General features: G+C 43.7%; 2 protein-coding genes across 7 annotated transcripts; both read left to right on the forward strand.

Annotated features, from left to right (window-relative positions):
* Positions 1 to 6: 6 nt before the first annotated feature.
* On the forward strand, positions 7 to 4,611 carry LOC124305754 (uncharacterized). Of its 4 annotated transcripts, XM_046765510.1 has the most exons (7): positions 8 to 143; positions 1,035 to 1,109; positions 2,370 to 2,497; positions 2,636 to 2,773; positions 2,942 to 3,185; positions 4,134 to 4,302; positions 4,392 to 4,611. In XM_046765510.1, the coding sequence occupies exons 4-7, from the start codon at positions 2,666 to 2,668 to the stop codon at positions 4,522 to 4,524; spliced, it is 654 nt and encodes a 217-aa protein (XP_046621466.1). In that variant the 5' UTR covers positions 8 to 143; positions 1,035 to 1,109; positions 2,370 to 2,497; positions 2,636 to 2,665; the 3' UTR covers positions 4,525 to 4,611. The 4 variants fall into 4 exon arrangements, with proteins under 4 accessions (XP_046621465.1, XP_046621466.1, XP_046621468.1 ...); XM_046765509.1 differs by lacking the exon at positions 1,035 to 1,109 and having other exon boundaries at positions 7 to 143; XM_046765512.1 differs by lacking the exons at positions 8 to 143; positions 1,035 to 1,109 and adding an exon at positions 788 to 808.
* Positions 4,612 to 5,815: 1,204 nt separating this feature from the next.
* On the forward strand, positions 5,816 to 13,855 carry LOC124305748 (excitatory amino acid transporter 1-like). Of its 3 annotated transcripts, none has more exons than XM_046765481.1 (8): positions 5,816 to 6,469; positions 7,165 to 7,527; positions 10,896 to 11,299; positions 11,409 to 11,603; positions 11,695 to 11,878; positions 11,963 to 12,391; positions 12,453 to 12,587; positions 12,862 to 13,855. In XM_046765481.1, the coding sequence occupies exons 2-8, from the start codon at positions 7,508 to 7,510 to the stop codon at positions 13,004 to 13,006; spliced, it is 1,512 nt and encodes a 503-aa protein (XP_046621437.1). In that variant the 5' UTR covers positions 5,816 to 6,469; positions 7,165 to 7,507; the 3' UTR covers positions 13,007 to 13,855. The 3 variants fall into 3 exon arrangements, with proteins under 3 accessions (XP_046621437.1, XP_046621438.1, XP_046621439.1); XM_046765482.1 differs by having other exon boundaries at positions 7,174 to 7,527; XM_046765483.1 differs by lacking the exons at positions 5,816 to 6,469; positions 7,165 to 7,527 and adding an exon at positions 10,616 to 10,813.
* Positions 13,856 to 14,408: the final 553 nt, after the last annotated feature.

Here is a 14,408-nt window from a genome sequence, read left to right on the forward strand (position 1 = left end):
TGGATTTGGGGCCGCTGATGGTGTTGCTGCTGGTGATAGTGACGGTGCTGTTCCCGCTGCTGCATGACTCTGGCCGAGCAACGCTCGCGATCTCTTCAACCCAGTGGCGCGTCATGCTAGAAATTCGGTCCCTTGTTTCTCTGGTAGGTGTCCGTTATTATTCAAAACTGTTCCCGGGTGTCGCGGGGCCTCCTCGGTATAACTTTCCGCTAAGCGATGTTGTGCCCGCGACAATTCATTACAGTAGTACATAAATACATACTACAATACATAAGTACAGTACTACGTGCACGTATTTTCACTCTGATATAACTCGGCGATTGTGTGTCACACACGCGCATCGAACAATATACATACACCTACTGTATTTACACCGTAGCACCGAATTTATCCATCCGCTTCTTCGCTCATTTTAATATCAATATGCGTATTTCGGAGCTCCGAGTCGCGAGTTCCCGTGTTTTGTTAACCGTTAATATAACCACGTCTGTTTGTCTGTCGGTCTACCGTCGCTCACTCTCCTTACTACTCGACGGTCTAGTCTATACCATGGATTCTAAAGTTGCTCAGTTCACCCCGTCGCTCGACGTTATACGTACGACTCGCAGCCGCGTCATTCGGCACACGTACACTCTTGCCTTCGGGTAACGACCACACGCTCAAACGGGGGGCCAGCAGTGTCGTACACGTACACCTAGCGAGCAAGCGCAAAGAGCTACGCGCACACAAACCAACCCAGCCTAGCACTACCTGAGCGATAAGCAGCTGCGCATAAACGGGGGGTGCCGTTACCCTCGTTTACAGTTAAGTACGTCCTCGCGACGAGCTCCCTTCGACCATTACCGAGAACTCCGTTCTGACCCAGCGTAGTTTCGATTTAGCGAGAAAACCGATCGGCGATAAATTCGCAGAGTCTTTACTCGGTCTTGTCTTCTCGCCTGTATTCTTGCCGCTCCCGAGACAATCCGAATAACATTTTTCCGTCCACGTGTGTCGAAAAATTTTAACATCGACAATTTTTACCGGGCCCCCAGATACGCGCCCGGCTCGTCGAGTCTTGTCACGCCCCTGAAGCTTGAGGGGCATTGGAAATCGGCCTGCACACAAAGGTACAGTCACTACCCACACATCGCCGTACTTACCGGCGCGGGTACGGGGTGGGGGTTCGATTTCGTCCGAGCCCAGCCGGAGCCAGCCGAAGTTGAATAGTCGGTATAAAAGAGGGGAAGAACTGTGCGGTACTACTGCCGTGCCTGTGGCTGTGCAGCTTCCCCGTTTTGTAAATTCTTCATCGAGGTAGAAATGACGACGAATGTTATTGGAGTAACTACAAATGGAAAAGCCCGATTTCCATGAAAATTTGGAATTTATTAATTCTTCCTGGGCCCCCATTGGAGGAAATATTTTCACCTGCGAACTTATAAGCGTCGGTTTTTTTTCACGAGCCTCTCGACGTTCAGCTCAACGCCGTAGTTGTCTTCGATGCTGTTCTTCTCATGTCAACTTCCACCCGTCAATAAAGAACGACGTCCATCAATCCGTGTGCCCAACTGCGTCTGTGTACTGTGCAGCCACGCCACATAACAACGCTCGGCACACTTATAATACCCGTTTTGTTATACTTACCGTCGTTCGACGGCCGCTCTCTTGACGAACGTTCCGAACGATCGGTCAAAATGTCCCAGGGAACACGACGCTGATCAATGTGCAATTGTGCAGTATTCGACCTTCTCAATTGTACGATATTTCTATCTATGTAGGTTCTATTTCGAGATTAGAACGCATCGGTGAGATTAGCGAACAGGATGAGCTTGAAAATAGTAAAAGTACCCGCAGGTTTCGAGTCGGGAAGGGCTATTTTTTTTTTAATCGTAAATTCAGACTGTCTGACTGTTGCAAAATTTGGACATGAAAGTTTGATGCGAGATTCTACCAGCTACGTGATAAGGCTTCCTTTGTCTACAATGCGCAAACACGTGTGTGAATAAGATATTGGCCGAGGAATCCTCGCTGCTCTCGAAAAAGCCTCGCCTTCAAGGATACATTGGACAGAATGAATTTCGGTGTATGTAAAATGGCACCGACAGCGTTATCAAGCGTAAAGATAGAGACAATGAAGGGTATTGGGTGTTGAGCTGCGAGCCGTTCAGCCCGTCTCGCCGCAGTTGGTAAGCTGTGCTACTTTCGCGGCCATGTTTGACGATCGTAATGTCTAAGTGCTGAGCTCTGCCCTCTCCACAAGGATATTCTGGGCTTCGATATATTACGTTGGAAAGTTTTTCTCTGACTTAGCCAGTTGCTCGCCGTTACGTTATTTGTACTCTTTCAATGCCCCTGTTTCTGTTTACATACTTGAATATATTTTTCAGCTGCAAAAGTAATACACTATTCCTGAAAGGTGACTCTGGAGATGGAACCTCCGATAGAAGCTGACACTAAAAGCGACATCTCGAGTTGAAGCAGCGCGGCGTATCGACGTTGACTCCGAACTCCGTTGGTAGGTACAAACATCCACCCACCCGTACAGATTTCTATTATATCGTGATTCCACAGCCACTTTGCAAATTTGGAGCTGTTTTTTGTTTTGTTTTTCCCCGGTCTTTCTTCTTCTTGAAGTCGTTTTCGTTTTCACAAGGTCGCAAGTCACGTGTCATCATTTCTGGCCATGGATGGAATCGGTACTGTCACGTGGGAAACCTTTATCAAAGATGCTCAAGCTTTGTTAAAGGTTTCCGACAAGATTCACGATGATTGGGAACTCGTCGGCGATCAGGTGATGAAAAAAAAGAATTTAGATAAAAACTTGATATTATACAAATGTGAACAACCGTTAAGTATTTCTTGTACTTCGGAATACGTAATTAAGCACTAAAACTTGAATATTTGAGTTTCTTACACCGATAATCAATCAGCGTTTTAACGATTACCGATCGTCACGAAGGGCGCACCCGGAATGGCGTACCTTTCACGCCAAGTGAAAACGTACGTCCCGTGCGAATATCCAATCGACGAGCCACCAACTGGTACCGACAAAGATTATTGGGCTAAAAACTTGGACGCCAGGTTGGCCAAGGACCCTTTTGAGGCGGCTTCGAAAGACGAGAGGCCGCTGATCACACTTCACCACGTTCTGTGGTCCATGAGTTATAGCGTACCAGTACTTTACTTCAATGGATGGAAGTCTGGTGAGGAGAAAAATTTTCCATTACTAATATATTTCCCCCATCCCTCGGGCGTATTCGGCGTTGTCGCTTAATTTTCACTATCGCTGATTTGTACGTACCTGCAGGGTCATGGTGCTGTCACGATTCGAAAGCAGCCTACGCACTTGACGTTGAATGTTTGGAGCGGATGTAGGTTAGCATTGAAAGAGGAAGGAAAATACGGTGGAAGAGCTGGCGTTGGTTTGCTAGGCGAGTCCCCCGGTAGAAGCTTCGGTCGTAGAAGCCCTCTTAAAAAACAAACGAGAGTCACATTAGCGCGAGCTTTTTGTCGGACAATATCAGCTAAGCTCGTACGCTCTTTTGTTTCTGGCTTTTACGCTCCGCCTCACTCACCGGTTTTCCGGGAGTCCTCTCCCCTGATCGCTGTCTCCGTTTTAGCCTCGTTCAGAGAAAGAGGCTGCCAGATCGAACGAGCAATCAGCCAACGGACGCCTCGCAATCCCGCTCTTGGGTGCGATTAAGGCCGATGCAAGTGGCAACCACGTTGAGTATTCTTTGGTTCAAACGGATTTCGATTTCTCGGACCCTCCGGCTGTGCTGGCGTTCGTTGCTCAAAACTTTACTTCGGCCTCGGTTATCCTGGAATTGGTTCGAAAACTCTACAACAACCGTTCTCATATCCATGCATCCCATATACCGCCCGAGATAGTCTCGAGGGATTACTCGAGGCACCGGTAGCCCTCAGCACAGGCCTGACGCAGCGCTTTTGACGAATTGGGTCAGCGCATATTTCACGGAAAAAAAGTCACCCTATGACTTCCTCGAAATGTTTTGATCGCCTGAAGTACTACCTCGTAGTTAAGGAGACTTATCAGGGTTCCAGACTCGTCTTACACCCGTAGAAAAACCCAAAGAATATACATATATATATATATATATATATATATATATATTTTTTGTGTTAAACAGATTTCGCGGGCTGCAATCCGGTCAGCGCCGAGGTCGCACAGAAATTAATAAGCAACAACAACCTGTGTTACTCGGAATTATCCCAGGCAATTCATCCGATCTTAGGAACTCCATTTCTCCAATTGCATCCGTGCGGTTCTCAAGATCTCTTGAGGCATGTCTGGAAAAGGTAGGATACCTTTTATTAATATGGTTTAGTTATTACGCAGGCATTTATTTAATAATTATTTTGTTCGTGATCCTGGAATATTTGAACAGCAACAACAAGCTTGTAAGTTGGCTGAGTGTGGCCGCGCCTGCAGCGTTGCAGCTGAAACTTCATGAGGATTATTACAAACTGACGATCGCAGACGAGTCACGTGAGCCGGAGGTCATGTATGAAGCTTATTAGCGATCCGTGATAACGACATCATTGGCGATGGCAGAATCAGGGCTGGCATTATTTGTATTGAAATAAATTTTACACTTAACTTAAAAAGTGACTCTCGTTATTCCATCCCTGTACACATCTCCATGTACCAGACGCCGAGCTATCGGGGTCCTGAGTTGAATCAATATTAAAGCGAGTAGGCAGCCGAGATAGGTATTGATAAAAAATACTAGCATTGCGTGTCCCTCGCTGAACGCGGTTCGGCTGCAATCCGCGTTCGAAAATTACAATACAAATTGGACGTCGATGCAGCGACGCGAATCACGTGAATATCGGCCACCCTCCGAGTCAATTTTCAGCGTAATATGCATGGTTGTCTATTCCAATTATCGGTCGACAATAGTGAACGTCATCGATTCGGGGGTACGTAATGTGCCTAGTGGTCGTTATTGGCATGTGGAAATCGATAATTGATATTACCCTCTCGGTACCGTTCGTGATTTACCGGAAAATTAGCAAGAGGAGGGGATGGATTGGCTTCTTAGATACCGCTGAGAGTTAATCAGGATTTCAGTGAAAATGGTGACGAGGATGGAATGAGAGAGATCCGGTTGCTATGGTAACTCAGTTTGTTGCGCCGCGACCCTACCGTCTGGCGAAAAAGGACGGAAAAGGCCGCGCCTCCATGTTACACCCCGAGATGGGGGGAAAATACCGAAAATACATTGTTGGATGTTGAAAAATCACCAGATTTTGACAGAATTTCCTCGACAGCTACGGTCGAGTATGGATCATCGTCTCCTGGAGTCCACCTATGAACATCTAAGCATTCATGTATTTATAGCACTATCTCAGGTGCCTATCCTGAAATTGAGCAATTGAGTACGATTATGGTAATTGGCACTTGAACATTGCAATTTGCTCCAAACGTACGAGTGTCGCTCGTACCCGACAAAAATATGACTCAGAATCTCTGCAGACTGGTCGAAGTTCATTTCAGAAAAAAAATCTTGCAGTGATCCCTGCTGCGATCAGCCAAAATGAAATTTTTACTGAATCAGGAGGATATAGATGCTCGGTAATGAACATTGAACCTTGGGGATGAAATACAAATCACCGAGTACAACGTATCTGAACATCCTCTGTCATTCATGTTTCTTACATCGAGCCCAGTTTTATTTACGTTGACAGCCCGTCGGGGACCTCTGAGCGAAATTAAAAATGGCGGGAAAAAAATCTGCGGGGAATAGCGAAGGTCTGCGAGGGCTGCTCGTGGTCCGTCGTACTCATGATCGGAGCTCCAGCCCACACCACACATCCAACTGCTTGCGCGGCGCGCACAACCGCATTACCTCGTCTCTTGGTAGTCCGACTCCTGTCCCACGATCAGTGTTCATCGTCGCGTGGCACACAGAGTTGCGCCACAAGTGGTGGAGGCAGGTTCCCGCCAGGTGTTACGTCGATTTGAACGGTTCAAAGACGTACGCGACCCTAGCCATCAAAAACACAGTGCTTTGTTGTTTTCAATTACCCGCTGCAGCTTTATTCCCCAGTACGTTGAATAATCGAGGAATTGTTATTCGCTCGTCTATTATTGCGCAGAACAGAAGAAAGGCGGTGTGAGAGAGTAGGAGAGAGGGCGAAAGAGAGAGATAAAGCGGAGAAACATTAAGAGGGAGAGGGGTAGAGAAAGCAAGAAAAGGAGAATAAGAGATTGTGGTTTGAGGAGTGCTTGATCGATGAGATTCTCTTGAGCTTACAATTGTTGAAGAATATTTGACGTCCCTGATGATAAAAGCCACGAGTGGATATAGTTGAAAAGTTTTAAGGGATTCGGTTCAATCGACGAGGAAGGACGTTCGAATCGGTAGATGAAGGGATATTTCTTGGATATCAGCGATGATACAATACGGCTGAAAAAAAAAATTTCATTAACCATCTAAAAAACGGCTTGTTACCAGCTGAGGTGAGCTCAATAAATCACCATGACATAGTCCCATCAAAATCATGCATGAAATCGCACGGCCAATTGTTCAAAAGTCAAAACAACAACGCTTTTGTTCAGAATATTATCCATTGTATATTCATCCTGTTCCCTGCTTTTTGTTATGAATGTTCACGGGCAATCAGTATTTCATACCCGTTTCCCGTCGATCGATTGATTGAAATTAAGTTCGTATAAGCAAGATGTGACGTGAATATACCTCGCGATCTTTACATGCCGGGATTGTTTGGAAAAGAATTTGGAAGCCTCGTTTATAAGGGAAGCAAGTAATTCAATGGAAAGACTTTCTCTAAAAATCGATCCTAAGCGTTTCACAGCGCGCACGCAATCACGTGTTTTAAATTCATTCTTCTGCTTTTGTACGCACACGTGTGTCTCAGTGGTGTGTACGCCTTATCTTTGCATGTGCAAAGGTATTTACATGTTCAGAAGTTATAAACACTCATCGGTCCCGCGATAATCGACCGTCAGATCTTCTTTCCGGTACATGGTGCCATTTCGAAAAATTTTACCACGCGCAAACATGTGGTGTGGATTTTATTTTCCTTCCAACCCCACGCTCATCACTCACTGATCATTCCTGATGAATGATAGCGGATCAAAGTCTGGCTCGATATAGGTGAGGTTTACAATGGAGGTAATTAATGGCTGTACAGTGGTTTCAGTGGATATTATGGACACGGACAGGAAGCTATCGTAGGGGAGATCGTGTAATATGGTATGTGCAGGGCACATATCGTGAAGCGCTGTAACCTATGTACCACCCAAGGTGGCACAGATTGAAAGCTCCCTATCATCAACACACATCCTCTGTCGAGTGCGAACACTAGCTACTTGCCGCAACTGGGCTTCCACCGGTTGTTCAGATCGACCCGCTACATTGATCAGCGCATCTACCAATTGACCCGGCCAACTTCCGGTCTACCTCTCAACTGTTGGAAAAAACGGGCTACAGAACTCGGGGGAATTTCATTATCTGCTGCGTCTTTTGTGTCAACTATGGAAGTCGCCTCAGAATTGTGAGTACATTTTTTATAAAGTTTCAGCATTCATTTTTCACCAAAGCTTTCGTTCTGCGTGTTCTCGCTTTTTGCTTTGAACCACCATAAAGAAAGACTCTTTATTGCATAACAACTAAAAATACATACATTTAGTAGTACACAGTATACATACACATTGTATATGTATACATATGTATCCTGACGGAGGTACCATAAGAAAATCACCCGCATTCAGGGGTCGATTTAAAAACTATCCATAACTATATACACTTGCCTAAATAACTTTAAAAACTAAAAATAAACTTATTTCCAATTAAACCTTTAGTCTTTTCGTGAATAACAAAACTGATTTGTATACATTTCAATTTATTCAAGTGTTTCCTTCTAACAATTTTTTCCCTCTAACTGCATTTACTTCATTACGATATAATGTTATATAATCCATTATTTTAGTTTTTCCTTTGATAGTATGCAATTTTTTACTCTTCAATATTTAAAGTTTCTCTTCTTTTGACTTTGAGAACTCATTATCCTTGATTTTTTGCAAGAGATCCAATATCAGTTCTGAAGTATACTATAAGCGTCGCTCGCTGCCTTTGTACTCAAATTTATTTAGCTACTTTACTTCAACTCAGAACGATGACGGACAATTTATGAAAGCATTTAGGTACGGCCAATCTTTCGGATTAATCCTCGCGCAAGGAAGATGTCTGTTAGGCTAATTGAACAAGTCACCATAATTATTGTTCAACCGTCTCGAATGGATAATTCCTAAATATTCTTGACTCATTGTCTGTATCCGATGGATCTTGTATCGAGGAACAAGAAAATTCTCGTTTTTCGCACTATTTGAATTCTTACTTCGGTTTACCGTGATTATTTTCCACTGTATGTTCAGACCTCGAACAAGGACTCAATGAACATCCCTAAAGTAGGGACCCAAATTATCAAACGCTTGCTGGTTGTGATGATTCGCTTCTTCATTTGCTAGTTGGAGTAATCATGATCAAGCAAAAGCGAAACGAAATGACAGTCGGGTCAGACGTGGGCGAGTTGGTTACAGCCGTTTGTTGTTATACCATCTTAACGCACGTACGCATGGTCAGCACAACCTATTATATGTGCTACAAACTGTACGTTATGTTCAGAGAACAACCCAATATCATGCCGAATGAAAACTCGAAGAGGAGTCTCTCTTCCATCTTCAGCTTTCATCTTGATAACATTTTTATTTTCCCCGAGATGACCTCACGGTAAATTGCCTCGCAGAATGGGCGACGCTTGATATACATACATAGATATATATCTGTACAAATATACATTTTATCCATATATCCGTTCCCATGGAGGAAGTACGAAGAACATCGATTACTTTTAGTTGCTTACTTTGCTTGCTCTTTTAACCGTCGGGTCCGTTGTTGTTGTTTTTTATTTATTTTTTTTTTATTTTTTCTTTGGTTCTTTTATCGTTCTTTCTTTATAATATCATATATCAATCAAAAAGAACTTTTGTCGTTAGCCAAAGTTACGTAAATTGTTTCTGATCTCTTTTTCTTCCGCGCAGAAACATTGATTCTTGTCGTTGAAATTGAGTAGAACAACTTTGCTCGATTCGTTGGATTTTAAATCTTGCCTAAATCTTCTGGTTCTGATCACCTGATACGACGCGACAACTGATCAGGATAATCATTGAAAATAAAAAATTCATTTATTGTATTGTGATGTATGAAGAATTCAAAGAATTGGAATCATTTTCTTTTCATCGTGATGGCATTGGCTGTGGTCGATTGTTTCTTCTTCGTTCTTTGTTCCAACTTTCAATTAGGTCTTGAATTCATGAACCCATTCATGAGAATACCTTCGAGAGTATATAGACGCGTTTGTTCAACCAATTTCTCCCATTGTTCGACTCTCCACAATGTGAACGCTCGATAACTGGATATATCCTCTAATTATTGTTATTGACGGGCAACATAATTTCTTTGACGTGCCATTTGAACCGTGCTAATTTCCAACCGATTGTAATGAAAACGATGGGGGGTGATGGTGGTGGTGGTTATTTTGCAGCTCATGTCACCGATCATTAAGGCGTTTAACGTCATTTTGTCCAGTCAGAAAGCGTACAACTCAACGGAAAACATCCTTTATCACAAGTGATAAAGTGATCGACAAAATGAACAAATTGATTTCGAGATTGTCTCTATTCGACTTCCAGCTCCCAGAATATTTTTACTGCTGTGATTGAATTCCACTTCAGTGAGTACTTGGACGACGTCAACCGATGTCGCAGACAAGTGCAGTTTCATCAAAATCGCACTCTGCATATGGCACGCAACGTGTATCGCATCTGTTACTTGATGAGTCTATATCGTCACAGTGTACTCGGTATATGAATAGGTACGTACACGTGAAATGTGCTGCATAGAGAGCATTCGTGGTTCGTTTATTCTCCGCGACGAATTTTAATTGGAGTTCCTTCTGACGCTCTCCATTCATCGCGCTCATCGCCTTAAGCCGCACGTATCGCCTTCAATCCTAGGCCATTGTGAAAGAACTATTCACATACACATCGATCGACGCGATGGCGTTGATGATAATCCCTTTTTACTTTCCTTCTTTTCCACTTCACCTTCATTACCAACCACCTTACGAAGAGGTTTTGTAGTGACAATTCAACGACGACATATAGTACAACTCATTATAGGTCATCGTCAGATCACCTCGAAGCTTCTGAATATACGTATAATTGTACCAATTGTGCCAAAAATAAAGAGAAAGACGCAAAGCGCACAGTAATTGCAGATTCAATGCGTTCGGCATTGTGCTGGGAATGGCGATGTACACGAAAGGGTGTGACATGCACGGACGAGCTGCGGCCAACACGTGTGGAGACGATGTACAGAGGGGCGAAACTGCGGGCGGGGATATTCATATCCTGTTTGGAACATGCGTATATCCACCGCGTGTGTACGCACGAGCTGATACCACGAGTTACACATGTACCGTCAGTAAAACTGCTTGTTAATGCTCGGCGAACTTGTCAAATGTCAACCGTCGTCATCATATCGCATTTTCCGCCTCTGTGCACAGCGCGCATCCAGTCCAGAGCAGCGTTGGCCATTAGGAGACACCCTCAAAAAAAAATCTTCACAATCCATTTCACTGTCCATTCCAATCCATCGAATTCTTCTTCGTTTCGAGTCGTTGGGTCTGTTGCACGTATCGACCGACGAACACGGAGTTAACACTTTTCGATGGTGATCAACACGTAGTTCGAAAAATGAATTTTCTCCTCTGATATGACGTATGGACACACTTTTCACACGATGAATCTATCCCAATGAAACCCGCGGTACCATGTAATTAAGTGCATTTATTTGACGCAGATCGCCGCTGTCGGATGCGGAAAAGCAAGGGCGGATCGGGACTGGGAGGACATCGTACTACCCCCAAACACCGAACAAACGACCGCCGAACCGACGGCAGCAAACGAAAAACTGCCTGAAGCACAACGCCCTTACGATACTGACGGTCCTCGGTGTGGTTGGTGGTATAATTTTGGGCCTGGTTCTGAGGAATGCACGCAGCACAAATTGGCCTTCCCGCGACATAATGTACGTCAACTACATAGGCGAACTGTTCCTACGAATGCTGAAGAGTTTAATCCTGCCGCTGATCATGGCCAGTCTGATCTCGGCTATTGGTTCGCTGGACTTGTCTTTGAGCGGGAAGATCGGGGCGCGAGCGATCGTTTACTACATGGTTACAACCGTCAGTGCAGTTATCACGGGTTTGTGTCTTACGATCAACTGTCCAAGACCCGAAAAAATAAAAAAATCGAGGTTTCCAAAATCCTAGAATGGTGTTACCTTTAAGCTAACGCAGTTTCTTTGGCGCAGGTATCATTCTCGTCATATCCATTCACCCCGGACGCGGCGACGAGTCGAACATCGAACGAGCCGGAGTTTCGAGAAACGTGACAACCGTTGACACGCTCATGGATCTGGCGAGGAACATGTTTCCACCGAACTTGGTCCAGGCCTGCATATCGCAGTATCGTACAGTACTTAAGCCCAAAGCCAACGACACGAACGGTGAGCGTAAATTCGTCGTTAGTCATCAACCGGCGACGATGAGTCGTAGCAATCAGTACTTATTCACTTCAATGCTCCTCATTCTCCCCAGCCAACATTCTGACCTGGAAGATCGAGCACGAATACGCCGACGGTACGAATATACTGGGTCTCGTTGTATTTTCTACTGTGCTCGGTATCACTCTTGGTAAAATGGGACCTGACGGTCGACCTCTACTCCGTTTCTTCGAGGCTTTGTCATCGGCAATGATGATCATCACAAACTGGGTGATTTGGTAAAAGGCCTTTAGCATATTTTATCGCTGGTCTGAACGCCTTCCGTTCTAATGAAACTCAATAATCACCGCGTCATCCGGCAGGGTTTCGCCAATCGGAGTGTTGTTCCTGGTCTCATCGAAGCTCCTGGAAATGAAATCCTTCGAGGTGATAATCGGCCAGCTTGGAATGTACTTCATGACGGTGCTCGTGGGCCTCTTCATCCACGGATTCATCGTCCTTCCGCTGATCTACTTTCTCGTTACGCGACGCAACCCCTTCTCCTACGTTTCGAACATGGCTCAGGCCTTGGCAACGGCCTTTGGAACCTCGTCCAGTTCCGCCACACTTCCGGTCGCGATTGGCTGTCTGGAGGACAGGAACGGTATAGACCCTCGAGTGGCTCGTTTCGTCATGCCGATCGGGGCGACGATAAACATGGACGGAACGGCCCTCTACGAGGCTGTAGCCGCAATTTTCATAGCTCAAGTCCGCAACGTGAATCTCTCCTTTGGTCAGCTGGTGGCAGTCAGGTAATCGATGTCACTGTGCTGACTATTTCACTGACTGACGAATCCTTCGCCACTGTTTCAGCATCACGGCAACCGCCGCCAGCATCGGCGCGGCCGGCATTCCGCAGGCTGGTTTGGTCACCATGGTCATGGTCCTTGACACGGTTGGACTGCCGGCCAAAGATGTCACGTTGATCATAGCGGTGGATTGGCTGCTGTAAGGATACATCCTGATATGGTGTCCAATGGTCCTGAAAATGTCCTTGAATTTTGCCTGTCCTTCAAAAGTCCTGTAAGCTCTTGGGATTCATGGTGTCCGTTAAAAAAATCCGTAACAAATCGAAGGACATTTCCAGGACGATTTCAGGTTATTCAAGGACATTAGAAGTAGAGTATTTCCAAGACCCAAGAAAAATTCAAGGACAGTTTATTCCACTTGAACACTACCTTTCACCAGTTCAATGACTTTATTGTTTTCTCACGCTTTTCAGGGATCGTTTTCGGACGACAATTAACGTGATGGGAGACTCACTCGGTGCTGGAATAGTAAATTTCCTGAGTCGCAACGAGCTGCGAAATCCATCGCGGGATTTACAGCCGAAAAATGGTGCTGATCATAATACGACGCCGATATGAAGAGGTCGTATTTGAATTATCGAACTTGCGGAGCGTCGACGGTGAGAAAAAAAATTTGATGCCGTCTACTGCAAAGACGACAATACACAAGTCAACATGTATATAATATAAGCTTGTTGGCGGGTATTTCGAGTGCATATTATATATGAATAAATATACATATATACATATATATATATGTTACACGTTAAGTTTTACTGTTCTAATTTACGCTATATACATACATATACATATACATGTATGTATGTGTGTGTATACATAACACGATATTAGGTATTCATCTTGTGATAATTTATCAATTATTATATATTAAAAGATACGAAACATTGCTCACACGTCTCAAAATTATGGTTATACGCAGCTCTGTGTGACAACAGAGCCGTACACAAGTCATTATTAATGCCATACGTAAAGTAGCTTTATATTAGTCATAGAATTACTAGTTAGAAAGGTGTCTTTTCGCTCTTTCGCTCTCTCTCTCTCTCTCTCCCTGTCTTTTTCTCTCTCTGTTTCCATTCGGACAAGAAGGATAATTCGCTTTTTTCGTAACATTTCTGTAAATCTTCCGAATTAATTCGAGTATCGGTACAACTATACAGACATTGTCATTCATTATATCAAATCAAAAACTATCCAAACGCAAGAAAGTTTTAAGACCAATTTGAATAAGATCATCAAGAACGTAAAATCAAAGAGTTTTCAACATAGATAGAAGTTACCAGAACAGTCTTGGACCAAATTCTCTTTAAACGTATTTCCCGATAGGCGTGGATTTTAGTGAAAGAAGCTTTATCGAAAGGCGTGATTGCTGGAAAGATGCAATAACGGAAAAAAAACAAAAAAAAGAAAGCAATAAACCGGAAATTTGGGTAGGAAACATTAGATAAAAAAGAGATGTAAATATTTCCGACACGTGAAATTTATTCTCTGAATTGATTGTTCTTTGACACGAGATATGTGTTCTACGTAGAGAAAGATTTTACGACATTATGCAATAATTACCGTTTACGATAAAGCTACATGTATATTTACTGCTCGAGATCTTCGTTAAGATTTTCAGAGTCTAAGTAAAAATTTAGGTGACATTTAATATTTGGTTACCTCGTGCCATATATAGAAATTGTAAATTTTAGGTAAGAAATTCGACACAAAGATGTCAATTTCATCTGCAGTTGATTCTGCAGAATTTTACAATTCATTCTTATCCAACAGATCGACTTCGATACCGCAATAATTGGCTGTTGAAGACAATGAAGTCGCGTAGTGTTGGAAAATGATTAGAAAAGAAAAAAAAAAAAAATTTAAATACGATTTATAAATTAATCTTTATGTAATGTGTGTAAGAAAATTTTGCAGTGAAAAAACGCTTCCAAATTTATTCCAGGGGCCTGATGACGAAATG

Source organism: Neodiprion virginianus, chromosome 5, assembly GCF_021901495.1.
Source record: "Neodiprion virginianus isolate iyNeoVirg1 chromosome 5, iyNeoVirg1.1, whole genome shotgun sequence".
In the NCBI taxonomy this organism is placed as follows: Eukaryota; Metazoa; Arthropoda; class Insecta; order Hymenoptera; family Diprionidae; genus Neodiprion; species Neodiprion virginianus.